The sequence below is a fragment of the Dermochelys coriacea genome, chromosome 5 (assembly GCF_009764565.3).
Source record: "Dermochelys coriacea isolate rDerCor1 chromosome 5, rDerCor1.pri.v4, whole genome shotgun sequence".
In the NCBI taxonomy this organism is placed as follows: Eukaryota; Metazoa; Chordata; order Testudines; family Dermochelyidae; genus Dermochelys; species Dermochelys coriacea.
This window is the reverse complement of record NC_050072.1, coordinates 92,547,412-92,565,274: the sequence shown is the minus strand read 5'-3', so window position 1 is coordinate 92,565,274 and position 17,863 is coordinate 92,547,412. Positions and strand designations below refer to the sequence as shown.

At 38.0% G+C, this 17,863-nt stretch overlaps 1 protein-coding gene across 4 annotated transcripts in view; it reads left to right on the top strand.

The window, feature by feature from the left end:
• The window catches only part of NTRK2 (neurotrophic receptor tyrosine kinase 2), a 290,683-nt gene that overhangs the window by 126,153 nt on the left and 146,667 nt on the right, over window positions 1-17,863 (top strand). Inside the window, exon 13 of one of the 4 annotated variants that reach the window (XM_038402304.2) lies at window positions 10,206-16,523. The exons of the other annotated variants lie outside the window; for them this stretch is intronic. Within the exon in view, the coding sequence (XP_038258232.1) occupies window positions 10,206-10,243 (38 nt within the window). The 3' untranslated portion in view covers window positions 10,244-16,523. Of the gene's footprint in view, window positions 1-10,205; window positions 16,524-17,863 lie in introns of those variants that run through there. 4 annotated transcript variants of the gene reach the window in all.

Below are 17,863 nucleotides of genomic sequence, written 5' to 3'. Positions count from 1 at the left end.
CTCTCAGATCTGCTGAGTAAATGGGTCACATTTTACTATCTTTTGCTCCTAATTCATTTTATATTGAGATCAGCTTTATAGGGTGCTTTTATTAAAGTACATATAATTTTGTTTGACCCCCACCCTTGCTAGTTTTATGAACTTGTGGATCAATGACCCGAACCATTAAATAGATTGAATGGTGCCTACAACAGTAATGTTAATGGCTCCAGTTTTATTAAGACCGTTTGCAAATCTCACACAGGTGGCAGTATCCCTGAAATGATAAACTGCGTGTCCATCTCTACTGAGCATAAACTCAAGCAGTAGAAGAAATACTAGTAGTGATGGGAAAGAAACATTTTAAGTTTGGCAATGTTTTGATGAATTACAGGGGAAAGGTATAATTTGTCATTTAAATTTGACCCTCATTAGCCCTCAGTCTTATAACCTATGATATTGTAGTATTCTACCATGTTTGTCTTCAGAGGCAGAGCAAGCCTGGGAGCAAGACTCTTGATTTCTATTCTCATTTATACTCTTACTCGATGTTAGACCATATTTAGCAAGTCATTTAATGGCTCTCTGCCTTGATTTCCTCAGAATTAAAGTGAATATAATCATTAGAAATGGGCTGGACTCTCACAATTTGAACCCCATGCAGCTTCCCGCCCTTTGTGATTGAAGGGTGTTCAGTTCTGGGGTTTTGGTTCAGCCCAGGGATGGGGACTAACGTGAAATTCAGATCCAGCTTCTAGAATGCTTGGTTTAGTTATGAGGGTTTAGTTTGGCCCCTGCCTCACAGGCTGTTATGAGAATTAATGTTTGCATCCTTTGGTAAAAGCAGTACATGTTGCAAGTGTAAAGTATTATAAGTGTTCTTAATAGTATCAGTGTGAAATCATCACTGTATTACAGTATCCTGAGAGAGAAACATTGTTAAAGGTAGTGCTTTTTTAAAAAAAGGTGCTGGTAATGGGGAGGGAATTTGAACGATTGTATTTAGAATTTAAAACGCTTGTGTTTGAGCCCGGGCTATTTATTGAAACACAAAGTCATCTTGAACCCAATGCACACACAATCCTGGAAATAAGGAAAGGCTTCCTCAGACTACTTTGTCTGTTGCTACTATGTAGACATTGTTAAGATGAAACAGGCCAATAACTATTTTACAGAAATCCATCCACGAACCTCTCCTTGCTTTCCAATAAAGACGAGGTGACACTTTGTCCTCGCTTTTCTGCAGCACTAGCCAACAGTTCTCTTTGAAGCAGTGGCACAGTTCCAAATAGCAACTAAAAGTAGGAATGAGTTATTTCATTTAATTTTCTACTTGAAAGCAGAAACTAACACATTTGATAAGATTTCCCTTTTAGGTGATGCAACTGCATCTTGATTCCCTTTGCTTTCCTTCCTTTCACTTAGCAATTTTTAGTTCACTCCATATGAATCACGGTTCATTTAAATTGACCACAGATACGTCATGTTATGGTTAATTGCCTCTAAAAGTAAAAATGTAAATGTATCTTCTTTCAAATACTCTATGAATGTTAGCACTAAATAACAACACTCTGTGTTTAGGCAGAGAAGAGAATGAACGTGGCCATTTTAACCAGGCTTAAAATCTCAGAAATCTCTTGTTTCAGCAGCCCCACTCAACCCCATACATTTTGCTCATGCTTTTGTGTTGGATGCTCTAGCTTATTTTCTCAGTTGGCAGGTTAGAATCTCTGAAATTATGCAAAAGTTTAGAGAATCTGATGTTCCAAAACCCCTAGATTTGAAGCTTACTAGCTGAGCAGCAGGGTAGTAAAGGCCAGATTCAAAAGCCATTGAAGTCAGTGGGAATCTGTTAGCTTCAGTGGGCTTTGGATCAGGTCCTAAATTACCAAAGAAGTTCACCATTTCTTCAACCTCAGTAGAAATAAAACTAGCAATTTGTGATTTAATATATTCTTGGGTTTTATGGCACTCACTGCATCCCCGTCAACCAAAGGTCACGTTCTCTTTTTCTCACATTAAAATGTGTAGAAGAAGAAAAGGATGCTAAAAGATGTGACTCCTGGAAGTTTCCTTTTGGCTACTTTGACCTTTTAGGTATCTTGAGTAACTAGTGGTATATATTAGAGAGGGTTATAGCCAGTGAAAAGAACTATGGTTGAGGTTGTACAGGATTGGCAGAAGCCACCCCCATGCATCTTGGACTATCCACATACCAGAGCTACTCCCAGCACTAGCGTGGTGGAATTAGCTGCTGTGGTGCCATTGACTACCAGAATCCTTGTTGCTCAGAGGGAGCAAAGGTGGCTTCTTGGTGTGTAATAAGGATGCTACTTTACTGAAACTTTTCCTTTCAGAATAAGCCAAGACCATATCACTAGTGTATTTTTGCAATTTCAATTTTCTTTGTGTGTACAGTAGGGAGGACCATGTGACTATAAGAAGGAATGGAGTCAGAACCCACCTCTTGCGAGTGCCCTCTCTCTGGCCGACACATGCCTGCAATTACTCAGTTTTGAATGGGGCAACACCCGCCTCTTGCGGACGCCTCCTTTCTGGTCGGGTGTGAGCCTGCTTTTCTTTTTGTTCTTATAATGGGGTGGCACTGGCCTCTCATGAGTTTCTGCCAGACCAATGGCCTTTTCAGCAGGTCTTCAGTGACTCAGCCCTCTAGCCAAGTCACACACACTGTCCCTCCTTCTGGGGTATAGAGCGTCTAGTTCTTTCTCATGGCTGTGCTATGGGACTGTAGCTCCAAGGCTTCTTCGCCAGAGGCACTGTCGTCTTTAACAGCCGAAAGGGGTCCATCTTGGTACCCTCAGTTGGTGTCCTTTTGGCAGCTGTCACCTGGGCTCAGTCTTCAACAAGACCACTAGGGCCCATTAGAATACCCTCCCACAACTGGCTAGGTTCTGTGCTCACTCCCCTGGGCTTAGCCTGCCTGCACTGAGCTGTTTACAGTCGTGCAACTCTTCCAGGCATCCATCCCTCCTTCTTCAAGCTCCAGGCAGCAACTGACTGCTCTGCCTCCACTACTTCCTTTTATATGGCCCTTCTGGCCCCTGATTGGCTGCTCCAGTGGTCCCTCTGATTGGTTTCTTTTCTGAAGCCACTCTAGGCTGCCTGGAGGACTTCTCCTCCGCTCTTTTCTGGGGCAGGGTGAAGCAGGGCTATGTGGTCTCCAGCAGGGGGCATCTGGATCTAGTCCACCCCATCACAGAAGGTAATAAAATTAATGACAAAGGCTAAAAATCCAGCAGTTTAGGGCTTCAAAGGCACATTTATCAAAACCCTAATGTGAATAAAAAGTAGGACTACGACAGATCATATTTTTGGATTTGTCAAATACTGAATTCTAATTTATATTCTAAAAATATAAAACTCAGGAGAATGCAATTGCCAATCTGGTGTAACACTCAGGGCCTGTGATTGGCCGTTGTTCATCTTATTTGTATATGAAAATAGCACAATGGCATGCCTAAATTGGATATTTGCTGGCTAAAATGTATGTAAAAATTAGAGGCATAACTGGGGAATCAGGCCCTCAACGATTTGGAAACAAAATTATCAGCTTTTTTCGAGCTTTATTCCAGTGCTTGAAGAGCTGAATTAACAATAACAACAGTATAATAATACTTTATTTTTACTGTATAGGAGGCTCCTCAACCATAAGGTAAAAGTGCTTTATAAAAGGTGGGGCAGCATTATTCTACACAATTTATGGAGATGGAAAATGAGGCACAGAGAGTTTAGGTGGGATCTTGTCGAGGGACATTGACTAATGTCTCTGAGACTAGTGACAATCAAGAACAGGGCCCAGATCTCCTGACTGCTGGTTCTCAATTGACTGCATCATAGTTGCCCCCCCCCCCACTACCTAGTTGTGCTTTATCATCTGAGGGCATGATTTTAAAAATACACAGTATTGGCCTAATTAGGTGCTTTTAACAATGCCACCTTGAAAGCACAATATGCAGCCTGCTTTTTTTATGGCACTCTCTCTTTGGGTATGTCTACAGAACAAAGAAAACCCCATGGCTGGCCCGTGCCAACTGACTTGGGCTTGTGGGACTTGGACTGAGAGGCTCTTTTATTTCTGTGTAGACTTGTGGGCTCGGTCTAGCGCCTGGGCTCTGAGACCTTGTGAGGTGGGAGGATCCAAGCCTGAGCCTGGAAGTCTACACAGCAGTGAAATAGCCCCACAGTCCGAGCCCTGTGAGCCTGAGTCAGCTGGCACAGGCCAGTTGCAGATGTCTAGTTGCTGTGTAAACACACCCTCTGAGAGTACATAACTTAGGAGTCATGAATTTTAATATTATATTGCATATGAGAACATAAGAATGGCCACAATGGGCCAGACTAGTGATCCGTCTAGTATTCTAGACAGGATTCTGTCTTCCAACAGAGGCAGGTGCCAGATGCTTCAGAGGGAATGAACAGAACAGGCCTATTATTGAGTGATCCACCCTGTCATCCATTCCAACTCCTGGCAGTTTGAAGGTTAGGGACACCCAGAGCATGATCTTGTGTCCCTGACCGTCGTGGCTAATACAGTGATGGACCTATTCTCCATTAACTTATCTCATTCTTTTTTGAAGCCAGTTTTACTTTTTGCCTTTACAACATCCCCCTGGCAAAGAGTTCCAAAGGTTGACTGTGCATTGTGTGAAGAAGTATTTCCTTATGTTTGTTTTAAACCTGCTGCCTATTAATTTCATGGGGTAACCCCTGGTCCTTGTGTTATGTGAAGGGGTAAATAAGACTTCCTTATTCACTTTCTCCACACCATTCATGATTTTATAGACCTCTATAATATCCTCCCTTTGTCATCTCTTTTCTAAGCCAAACAGATCCAGTCTTCCTAACCCCTCCTCGTATGGAAAGTGTTTCATACCCCTAATCATTTTTGTTGCCCTTCTCTGTACCTTTTCCAATATATCTTTTTTAAGATGGGGCATCCAGAACTATGCTCAGTATTCAATGTGTGTGCATACCATAGATTTATATAGTGGTGTTTTGATATTTTCTGTCGTCCTATCTGTCCATTTCCTAATGGTTCCTAAGGATTGCCGCTGCACATTGAGCAGATGTTTTCAGAGAACTATCCATAATGACCCCAAGATCTTTTTCTTGTGTGGTAGCAGCTAATTTACTTCCTATCATTTTGTATATATAGTTGGGATCATATTTTCTTTGCATAATTACATTTATCAACACTGAATTTCATCTGCCATTTTGTTGCGCAGTCACCCAATTTTATGAGATCAGTTTGTAACTCTTTGCAGTCAGCTTTGGACTTAACTATCTTGAGTAATTTTGTATCATCTGTAAACTTTGTTACCTCACTGTTTATCCCTTTTTCTGGATCATTTACAAATACATTGAACAGCACTGGTCCCAGTACAGATCCTTGGGGGACTCTACTATTTACCTCTCTCCACTGTGAAAACTGACCATTTATTCCTACCCTTTGTTTCCTATTTTTTAACCAATTACTGATCCATGAGAGGACTTTCCCTCTTATCCCATAACAGCATATTTTGCTTAAAAGACTTTGTTAAGGGACCTTATCAAAGGCTTTCTGAAAGTCCAAGTATATTTTATCCAATGAATCATCCTTGTCCACATGGTTGTTGATACCCGCAAAGAATTCACATAGATTGGCAAGGCATGATTTCCTTTTACCAAAGTCATGTTGATTCTTCCCCAACATATTGTGTTCATCTATGTGTCTGATAATTTCTGTTCTTCACTATCATTTCAATCAATTTTCCTGGTACTGAAGTTAGGCTTACTGGCCTGTAATTACCCGAATCATCTCTGGAGCCTTTTTTATCCTCCAGTCATCTGGTACTGAGGCTGATTTTAGCAATAGGTTACATACCACAGTTAGTAGATCTGCAATTTCATATTTGAGTTTCTTCAGAACTCTTGGGTGAATACCATCTGGTCCTGGTGACTTATTACTGTTTAATTTATCAGTTTGTTTCAAAACCTTCTCTATGTACTGGTTAATGTTTGTTAAAGAACATTAATCTGACCACTGTATTTATGAAAGTCCTCTATATCAGCAACTAATATTGGAACAAAAGTATTGCCATGTTCCATTTTAAGAACACTGGACTTTCTGTATCATATGGGAGTAAACTGCATATGTGATCTGAACAGATGTCCTCAGCATTGCAAAACACTGAGAGAGTACAGTGTTGGGCAGAGCGTCTAAGAAAGACACCACAGTTGGGAAAAGATATGGAACTCTGATATTATCTTCTTTTCGCTAGTCCTGTAGATCAGCTAGTCACAGCTTCGAGTGATCTGACGGACACAAAGATAGCTACCTTTCTGCAACAGTCTTAAAAGTGGGTGACTGATATTTGGTCAAGGTCTTCTTTCTGTACCAGTTGCTGGATAACTTCTCCTCTTCCTCTACTTTTATTTTGAGCTCTCCAGTATTGGCTCTGTAGTATATATTTTCTACTACAACTTTCTGAATGGCAGCTTATGCAACAGCAAGGATTGTTTTGAAATAGTCTTAAACCTGGAACCCAGTGTTCTGGCAACTCGTCCAGTGAATGTCAACTGTTTTGCCTAAACTTTCTTAACTGGCTCCCTTTGAAGTCTGAGAAACCCAGTCAAAGGACTTGGTAGATAGGACATGACATGTCATCTCCTAACTACCACATTCCATAACGTTTTTAAAGTACTATCTCGATGACCCTGAATAACTTGACAGACAGAGGACTGGTGAACAAATTGTCCCTGCCTAATCAAATTGCAAAGTTTTTTTTTTTTTATTTCAGTGGAAACCACATATTACTTAAGTTTCTATTCAGTGTCTACAACTCTCTTTACATCTCAACTCTTTTATTTTTTTCGTGTTCTATTTCACTGCACCTCCATCACTCTACCAATGATGCCAGCCTCACCACTTCCTTTATTTCCTTGTCTCCTTCTGTCTTTGTGCCATCTGCTGTGTCACACCATTTGCCTGGATTGCCCTCCTTGTCTCAGTGAATCAGGCCTCCATCTTCTTGTCATTTAATCATCTTCTTAAAACTTTTCTCCTGCGAGCCCTATGAATAATCCATGTTAGTGTAACACCATCACCTCTTCTTTCTGGGGGGAAATATTCCAAGTTATCACTGTTGGCATGGGACTGAGGTTTTGTCTGACCTTTGTCTGTCAGGCCCCAACCTTGCAATTGAATCAATATGCTCAAACTCTTGTGCCCATGAGGAGCAACCCTGACATCAGTGGGAGTTCATGAAGGCACAATAGACTGGCTGTGTCAATCCAATTGCAAGACTGAGGCCTTAGGTCTTCATCCTGCAAAGACTTAAGCACAAGCTTAACTTTATGCACTGTGAGTAGTCCATTGCCTTCAGGGGGGTTACCCCAGTGCTTAAAGTTAAGCACGCACATAAACTTTTGTAGAGTCAGGACCTTATAATGTAAACTCCTCAGGTCAGGGTCATAGATCTGGTTCTACTTTCACACTGGTGTAATTCTGCTGACTTCGCAGGAGTTACTCCTTATTCACACTGGAATAACTAAGAGGAGAATGAGGCCCCAGGTCTATTTGTGTATAGTACGTACCAAGCACTTATTCACGCTTAACAAATAATAATAATAATTGTACTGCTGAATGAAAACTAGGAATGAAATTGGCTCTCAATCATTTTCATTGCCTAACATGACTGAATTGCAATAGGCAAGCAACAAGTTTGGGGCTGGAAAAGAAAACTTAGCTCTTTGAAATTCTTTCATGTACAATAATCAACGTTGGTGTTAGTAATGTGTGATGAGTTTGTGTGTGTATATATGTATGTATATATATGTATGTATATATATATATATATATATATATATATATATATATATAATTATGTATATATATAATAATTTGAAATGAAACTTTGGATTTAACAATGAAAAAGCCCATACAGATGCTCTGAGTGTCCTAGCAATAAACTTCCAATAACAATGATGACCATCCAGCAACATTAAATACTGATATACAAGTTAACTCTCGCAAACAGCAACATTTAAAACTAAAGGAAATGTAGATAATGATCTATCACAGAACAATTGTGGTGATTTTAATATACAGTGTAGTGATATTAATGCGCAATTATATTGCTTTGAACTCTGCATTATGGAGTTCTTCAGGGACCCGCAGCATGGCCTGAATACAGTAATTTAATTTAAGATCCTTTATCTATGTGAAAGGGGGAAAGCAGGCGAATTGTCAGGATTAAAATTATCTAAATTGTAATAAAAGCACTGAGTCCAACAATAACATAATATTTTTAGGAGGAGGTAAGACACTCAGCACTACATTACCTTATGTAACTAATCCTCTCAATAGCAATCTAGCCTGAAGCCTTCCTCTCACAACAGTTAAAAACAGTGCCTGTGCAGAAAGAAACTGGGCAGCTCAGAAGTGATACACACTTGTACTGAAATTATATTTTACAAGTGGATTAGCCAAGTCTCTCTCTCTCTCTCTCTCTCTCTCTTTTTGTTGGCTTATGCTAAATCCCATAGATTGTTTCAGCGAAAAGGAATTTTGCACACACCCTATTGAAAACATGAAGTAGCGCACCCAACCAGCTATATTTGGCTTCCATGTGTGCTGTTACCTACAACCAAACAAAAGATGACATTATCTACTAAAGGTTTTAATTAGCAAGAAAATGAATTGTAAATGAATTAGTCACTTTTACTTACTTTCTAACAGTCGTATTCAACTCCTATTGAAGTCAATAGCAAAATTCTCATTAACTCACATCGGACAAGGATTTGGCTCTAAACCTTTGGTTGTTTGGAGTGAGCTGATGTCTAGATAAGGTTTGATCTCTTCACAAAATTGTGAATTTACTGAGATAAGATCTCTTAAAAAAGACCTACTGATGAAATATATATTTTCAGGAATACAGTGCTTGTAAATCCATTCTCATATTATTTCCTCAGGTTTTTTTTAGTGTCATTAGAACAAATAATGTTGACAATAAAAAGTGATGTATATAATAACATAACTGCAGTCAGACAACAACAGCCTGTGTAAGATGATGCTGTGCTAAGAAGTATTTATGATTTAGAATTAGGTGTGTGGATTGAATCCCAATCCAAAACTTTCCTGAAGGCTCTCAGCCTTAGACAACCATTTTTAAGGTTCACATAGTGGGCTTGATGGTAGATTGAGGGAAAAATTGATCTGATTAAAATAAAAAGCTCAGTTTTTATTTAGTCATTGATGTAGTGCCTCTTGATTTTTAGAGGTAATTAATCCATTATGAAAAAATTGGTAACTTATAATTTTCTCTTTCATAACAAAGTAAATCAAAGACGTTCATGACACTAAGGGCTTTATCCAGCGCATAGCCAGTGTAGAGTGTTGTGCATATAAGCACAAGGTAAAGAGTAGTGAGCACCTGCGAACCTGATGCTGCATTAATAAGAGCACTGCAGTGTGATTGCCAAATTTCTTTTGCTAAGCAGCCAGAACAGAGCAAAAAGAGAGTGGTAGTGGTGGTGGGGTGGGGGATGCATGCAGATGATCACCCTTAAGACCATGATTCCTCAGAAACTTCCATGTTCTACACACGTCGACTCCTTGTTTGGCAGTGGGTCTGACTAAGGTTCTTCTGCTCAATGTAGAGGACTATGTCCAGTGTTTATCACTACTTGTTCCCATTTATAGTCTCTGTTCTTATAATACTACTGAGTCAATACATGGTGCTATACTGCAGATAGCCTTACACATTTAGTGTGTCAGCATTGATAGGCATTTAAAACTTGATAGAAATGTTGTGGTACTAGTTTGATACTGCTCTTTTTAGGACGAGAGCATACTGCTGGGAGGATACTCGTATAAACAAAGCATAATTATGCCTATGATATATGCTGACCCCATAGTCTGTATCTACTAGTTGTATTGTATTGCATATTATTGTGAATATTCTGTGTGTTCAACATACAAATAGCATGCATTGTAATATTTGATTTTAATTAATGAAAACCACGTCCATAAAACACAGCAAATTATACATTTTCCATAAACCATGTACAGTTTTTATTTAACATTTATTTTGCACATTTGAAATGCATTCCATGTGTATTTGTCTTCTTCTTTATCTAGTGTTCATCTGTGTTCATTTCCTTGTGTTAATTTTTCCTTGAATTTTGTGAAGCATGATTTCTCATATTTTATTTTGTTTCTTTAGGTTTTGTTTTGTTTCATAAGATCCCACTGGATGGGTAAATGAAATAAGGAAAAAAAATGAGAGGGGCTGTTGAGCTTGTTATTGAAGCTGCACGCTAGGGAGTGGACATTGTTCTTGTCCTGTGAATTGCCACATCCTTTGGACTTCCTCTTTTAGACATGGGTTGTGTTTGGAAGACTCTAGACGTACACACAGCTCATTAGTTGTTTTGGAGACATCAGGGCAAAATCAGCCCTCAGGGCTGCTATCAAACTCAAGAACGCCCAGAAATAAGCTATCAGATTCTTTTTATTATCCTGTTTTTACTGTGGCTTCAAAATGGCATTTAAATGAAATTTGGTTACATTGTTTTCTCTGTCAAAAAGTTTTTCTGTTTGAACTTACTGGAAAGATGTTGGTTTTGAGAAATAATATTTATTAAAGGTGAATTGCAAAGTTTTTTCATTTAAAAAAATGAAAAAAGAAAAAAATCAGATGTTTAAGGCCCAGGTTCTACGAACACTTTTGCATGTGCTTATCTTTAAACTTGTAAATAGACCCATTGAATTCAGTGGGACTGTTGATATACAGTGAATTGGGGCCTAAAATCTTGAATCAGTAAACATATAGGTCTGATCCTGTAATCCTTTTCCTGTGAGTGGTCCCATTGGCTTTACTGGGATAATTCTGGTGAGCAAGAATTACATGAGTTAGAGTTACAGGATCAGACCTTAATGCATGTAATTGATTCAGCAAAGCACGTAAGCAAGTACTTAAGCCCATTCTTGTTCAGAATATCACTTAACTATGTGCTTAACTTTAGGCAGTGGTTTTGTGTCCTTTGCTGGACTGGGACAGTTTGAGCTAGAGCTTAAAATACAGATGCGAAAATTAACACCTTTTGGTGTTGATCCTGCAAACCAAACATACACACATCACATGCATAAGCATTTTCAGGATCAGGGCCTACACTTGAAACATAATTTTTTAAAGTAATTTCCATGACAAATACCTGCCGAATCCTGAGTTCAGTACTTGAGCTTTCTTATTCAGAAGGTGACATCGGTAGGAAAGAAGAAAAAAATCAATGAAAAATGTTTTTGAAATTAAAAAAATGAGTTGAGAGGATTCCCTTAAAGGGAAGCTGAGATGAACCTCTATAGAAATAATGATTGTAAGATGCGGTGTTTCTATTTCCACACACCAAATTGTGGGGTTTGAATGAATGAACAGACACTTTGATTTCCTCATAGTCTGTTAGAAGTTGAGGACATGCTCTATGCCATTTATGGTTTATCTAGATAATAAATGTTGGTTTGGGTTATTTATTTTACATAGGACATTTGGAAAAAAAGGAAGGGCTTCAAATTACTTTGTCTATTTGGATTTACTTTTCTTTCTCTTTCCCTTTTCCGTTCACCCCATTGTTTAATTTCTACCCTCTGTATTGTGCGTCTGTTTGCTGTACTCTTTTTCAGTGTCTAGCTTTCGTCTACTTTACAATATGCTGTATGGCTTATTTGTTTTGATTGTTTCCTTCCTTATCTTCCCTTTGTTCTTTCTTTTCCTTCATTGTGTATTATCCTTCCTTCACCTTTAGTCTTTTTCCCCATCTCTTTCCTCTTTCTCAGCCCAACTCTTTAACTGTCTTTTTACATTCCCTCCAGTCTTTCACACCCATCATTCACTGTTCCCTAGGCATCCACCCTGAAGGAGTCTGGGAACATGGCTCCATTTGTACTCATCTTGTCCCAAATAGGGAGTTTTCTTCCCCTTTTCACTGATATGAGGAGTGGAGTTGCTGGGGTGTTTCCTTTCCTTCCTACAAGCCAAAAGGCTCTAGTGAGGTGTCCTCTCCTGCTGCTCACCTGTGTAATGGATAGAGGTGGAGCTGGAATTCAGTATATGTTCAAATTCCACAATGTCTTAGGTCAACCTACACATGCTTTCCTTGGGTAGCAGCATTTGAGGGAGGGAAACAATTAGGGCTGTTCTTCACAGTCGGTCAGTTGGAGTGATATCAGCTAAACCTTTCTTTTGTTCCTTGAAATAAAATCAGAAAACATCGGCCTTCTCTTTTCCAAATGCATAAGGAAGTGCTCTTTCAAATCATATGTTTTGGAAATGCCTATTCTTTTCTATCCTACTGATCCTTTTAACTCATTTTTTTAAATTGACTTTTGCACTGACATCTTGTTTGTCCATGCATCTCCAACTTTATTTAAATTGCTTCTGATGTAACTGGGCCTGATTCTAATCTCTCATACACTTGTGTAAATCAGGGATAACTGAACTAAAGTTAACAGAATTACAAAAGATAGTACTGATGTAATATCAGAGCTTGGTCTGCTGGGCCAAATTCCAATCTCAATTACAATCGTGAAAATTCATTGTGTTACAGTTAAGTTAGTCTATGTTTACTCCTATGTAAATGAGATAAGGATCTGACCCTTTCTGTTTTGGCAAGGAAAAGACTAAATGCCAAACTCAGAATTTGGCAACTAAGTTAAAGAAAATATGATTTTGAAATATTTTTGGTTTTGAAATTTAGTACATATGTTCCATAAATGATTTAGGATCTTACCTGACACTACTTGTGATTTATTTTGTAACACTTTGCAATTCAACTTTAAGGAACAATAATAGGTTTGAATTTCAAATAGCTCTATGCGTACTGACACAATATTTTGGATTTTATGTAACCAAGACATTAACAAATTGGAACTGATGTATGCACCATTGATAGATATCTATATCTGTATATATCTATCTATCTAGCAATCAATCACTGTAGGATATCCTTGTTGAGTATTTTGTACGATATCTTTTTCATTAGTCACTAAATGCACTGTTACTTAACACAGATATTCACAGAGCCTTATGGATTACAGCATGTGATTAGTTACTACTTTTTTTTTTTTTATAACACTGACAATGTTTAAATAATGGAACTAGGCTACGTGTTTCTAAAATATTTTCTTTCCATTACATGAACACATTAGTCTCTTAAAGCTAAAAGGAGCTGAACTTTAAGCAGGGAGATTGCAATACACCCTAAATTGGTATTTTTCAGATTGATTGTAAATGACATTGCCTGTCACTTTAGAGATTCTAATCTGCCCAAATGGTGTGGGTTTACAAAGAGCTCACCTAATTACAGAATTCCCAACTCTTAAAATAAAGTGAGATTCAAACCAAGAATCAGGTAGGAGCCATTAAAATGGTAAAAAGTCACTAACATCCAGCATGTGATACTAAAAACCTTTTATGTTGTTTTACTGAGCAATAAAAAGTTCATGAACACATTTAAAGGACAAGTTTAGAAGTTTGCCAGACCTGAAAGGAAATCAAAAATATATTTGTATTATTACACTAAAAAGAGGTTATTTATGCTATAATTTGTTTTAAAATGAGGATTAGTAGATCAAACAGATAAGAGCATTAAAAGCCCATATGGTAAAACCCTTCTGTGGTGAGCAGTTACTCACACAAATAGTTCAAGTGACTTCAATGGAACTACTGCTCACCAATGTAAACAAGGGTTTGCACAATCAGGTCCTTTTTAATAAGTAAGGGTCCTGTTCCTGCTCCCACAGAAGTAAATGGGAGTTTGTGATAGAAGCACATCTCCATCAGGGAAGGAAACATCTCCAGGAAACCTATGAACCACATTTTAGTTAGAAACCATTCCACTTAATATATTTCCTGTATTTATTATTCTGATTCTTTGTGGTTATTGACCAGAATCTGGTCCTCTCTCCTGCCACAAATAGCCCCTAAAAAGCATTTCCCCAAGGATTACAAGGCTTTTTATGGGCGCTTACAGTTACAGGTATTGGGATGGAGTTGCTGTTGATTCTGATCCTAACATTAAAGGTCCAGTGTTTAAAGGATCCTCCATCCAGCTGTCAGTTTTGTGGATACATTTGGGCATCTAACTCTCATTTTCTGATGCCAGGAGGTATATATCCAAAAGCTAGCAATTCAAGGCCTGTAAATTGGAAGCAATTAAATAAAACCTTAGTCCTGACACCTTTTTTATTCAAGTTAATTTTCTTTGTTGCATCTTTAACCTATTTGAGGTCATAGCCATCCTCTTCTGTAGATGTAGTGTTGGACAACCACAACTGATGTCCATGTTCACATCAGAGAGTACTCAAAAGCTTATCTGAAGTAGAGGTGAATGACTTCTTGGTTTGGGGGGCTGAAACAAAGCACCGGGGAACAAAAACAATTTCAGGCTGAACAAACTGTTTAATTCAATCTGAAACAAAATGTTTTGTTTCTATTTTTTTTTACCTTTTTTTTTAAATAAATCTATCTAAATTTATAAATGAAGTGTTGTGTCAAAATGAAAAGTGATAACATTGCATTTTAAAAATATTAGCAAATTTTTTGAAAAATATTTTTCAATTCTTTTTGGCCAAAACTATTGCCGAATTTAACCCAAATGTCTGAATAGTTTGGGTTAAACCTGGAGTTTTGGCAAATAAAACCCAACACTACTTCTGAGCTTGTTCCAGTTTTTTGAGACTACTTCATTCTTCCTTCCCTACAACCCTCAAACTGACTTCTCCCTGTCCTTTCAAGCCTTCAGTAGCCTCCGACTGGCCTTCTCTGTCATTCTCCAGAAAGCCCCATCTTCATCTTTCTTGGCCCTCTACCAGGTCCCTTTGCCTGGGTGTGCACACATTCTGAAGAGTTAATCCCAGGGCCCAATAGCTATGGATGCCTTTCTGGAGAGCTTCGGGCACACAATGGGGGTAGGTGCACCCAAGTGCAATGTATGCCCAAATTGTGCAATGTTTAGAATTAGTAGCAGCAGAAGGAGTTCCTGAGTAGCTGGGCACATAATGTGGTTTTTCAAAATGGAAAGTGGTGTGTTGCGGGGATGCAACATTGTAGAGAAAACTGGTGTTATATATGTCGTTGCCTTGCTTCAATAAAAATGTCTAGAACAAAACTTTCAAAAGTGGCCTCTGTCTGTGCTAGCACTTTAATACCCATAATCATCCTCTGCTCTTCAAACATAAATGGCTAAGTTAGGTGGAAATAAGATGTTTGACTACTCTGTTTACTTACATAAGTGCTATTTTTAGGCCCATCTGTAGAAGATTAATTGAGGCCACTTTGCTGCTCTCCCCATAAGAATTTAAGCTTTTTAAGACTGAAGCAATAATGTTAGTGGTGGGAATTAAAATACACAACTAGAAAAAAAATAATTGCTTCTGTATTGTACAAAATAATTACAGTTGCATTAACAAGAACACAATCCTCAGCTGGTGTAAACGTGTGTTGCTCCATTCTTTAATGGAACTACACCACCTAACACCAACTGGCAATCTGACCCAGTGAGTTTAGTGCAGAAAATGTACAGATCATCGCTTAAAAGGTGCAGAGTCTCAGTTGGATTAGGGTTGATTGAAGAGGTCAGTCCTGAGTGTCAGCATTCTGTTTACAGAAGGGGCCTAGACATAGTCTCAACTCCAGGTAAAACTTTAAAATGAAAATGAGGCAAGAGGCTAGAGTTCTACCATTTCTTACATTTCATCTCATAGCCTGTTGCTAGGTTTTAATTTAATCACAGAATAAACTAGACGGTGCTCACATCTGTAACAAGAAACGGAGTTACTTTAAAGTTCAGATATTGCTGAAAAATATAGAAGCACAAGAATGGCTGGTAGGATTTCAGATGTGTATGTGGTGGGGGAGTTACTTGTACTGACTATTGGTGGAAACTGGGGTGAAATCCTGGCCTACTGAGGTCAACTGGAGTTTCCTATTGACATAAGTAGGGGCCAGGATTTCACCCTCTGAGTTTCTGATTGTGTGCTCACGTTAAACCAGTTTTGTACCATTGTAATTGCCATTGATTTCATTGGATTGACTGCTGATTTACACCAGTGTGAGAGCAGAATCAGATCCTCAGATCACAAAGCACGAGAATAGAGGGTTTCTTAAATAAAAATTGAAACTTCTCTCTCTGCTGTTCAGAACCCTACACCTTTAGTTTTTTGTTAATTTAGTTTCAGTATAGAAAACGTACCTCTCTGATCCAAGTCTGTTTTCTCATGTATCAGGGAAATAATGCTCCAAATGATTATCAACAACTAGGCATCCTCACATATCTTGTAAAAATACATTTGCTGTATCCATCAACACGTTGTAAATCTTAGATATTCCACTCCTAACATATTTTAGAGCTGATTGTTATATTTTCTTGTAAATAATTGACATCCTTGTTTTATTTCAAATACTATCTTAATAATGTGGGACGACTACATAAATGTACTTGCTGGACTTATTTTTGAACAGGCCAATAAAGTTTATACTTCATTAGCACTGTGTCTTGTACTTTCTATAAATACTTAGCATGCACTTGGTATTTACCAGTAATGTACAGTATTTTATTGGAAAAACATGTAATTCTATAGGGTGTGTCCCTCAGGTATCACATGGTACCAGATGTTATAAATCATACAAGCCTATGGATGTGTTTTATTAGTAGTGAATGATGGATTTAGACACAATTACCCAAAATCCTTGTGACACAAACATTCTTGTAGGGTGAGTCCTGTTTAAATAAAAAAAGAAGAGTTGGGGGACTAAATTTACAAATATGGTTTACAAATGTTGTGTGCATATCATTTGTGACCAATCAAATACTTGTGTAGTCAGATCAGGTAATGGCACATATAACTATGGCCTGATCCGGCAAAAAGAATACTTCAATTGGGCTTTGCGTAGCAGAGGGGTCTACCCAAATGGATCTCATTTACAGATGGGTTTACAGGAGCAGAGCATATGTGCCTTTACATGCACACAGCTGGTGTGTTCTTTTGGAACTGCTTAGATAATATGGTCCTTAAAAATAGATGTAGAATGTTGACTACTTGGGTGCTAGGAGAAACCATGCTGATTTTTTTTTAATAACTTTGAAGGAAAAATCATAATATGGTTTGAAAGATTTGAATGCCATTATGTCACTGTGAGGTTGCACAGTGTTTCCTGAAGGACTATATAGAGGTAGAAAAACACAAGTTAAGAATGTTGAAACAATTATGTCATAACGCAGCCAAGTTTGCCTTTTGCACAGGCATCTCATATTTTCCCCTGGATTTCATTGCAGTAGTTGGAATTTGGCAGATTCAGATTTTTCACGATAAATTGTTGTTCATGTTTGTGAAATGTACAGTTCCATATTTCCCTTCGGGAAGAACTGTAGATCCCTAAACATTTTACCAAATCAGCTTAATATGGTCATGGGAAATGACTAATTTTTCTTAAAGTTGGCATAAAGTTATGGTGACTATGTCAGATAGCATATTTTACACAGATGCTTTCTCAGTACTCATGTAAAATGTGCTATTGCAGACAACATAATGGAGCTTCATCATCCAAAAGAAATGAGCCTAATGAAAGGCCCATTCTATATTTTAAAAGGCTTTATATATAACTTTCTACTATTGTAATTCAAAGGGATATTGTCCATATTAGTTTAGATCCCAAATATGTGGCTTTCTTTTTTTAAAAAAAGGGGATCAGAGGGGTAATAAAATGTAATATGAATGAATATGTATAGAAATGTTTTAATGAAGTGAAAAATGAGTGAAAAGTGTTAAGTTTTGCCATGCAATATTTTGCTGTAGGGCTTGTCCCAAACTCAATAGAAATGTACC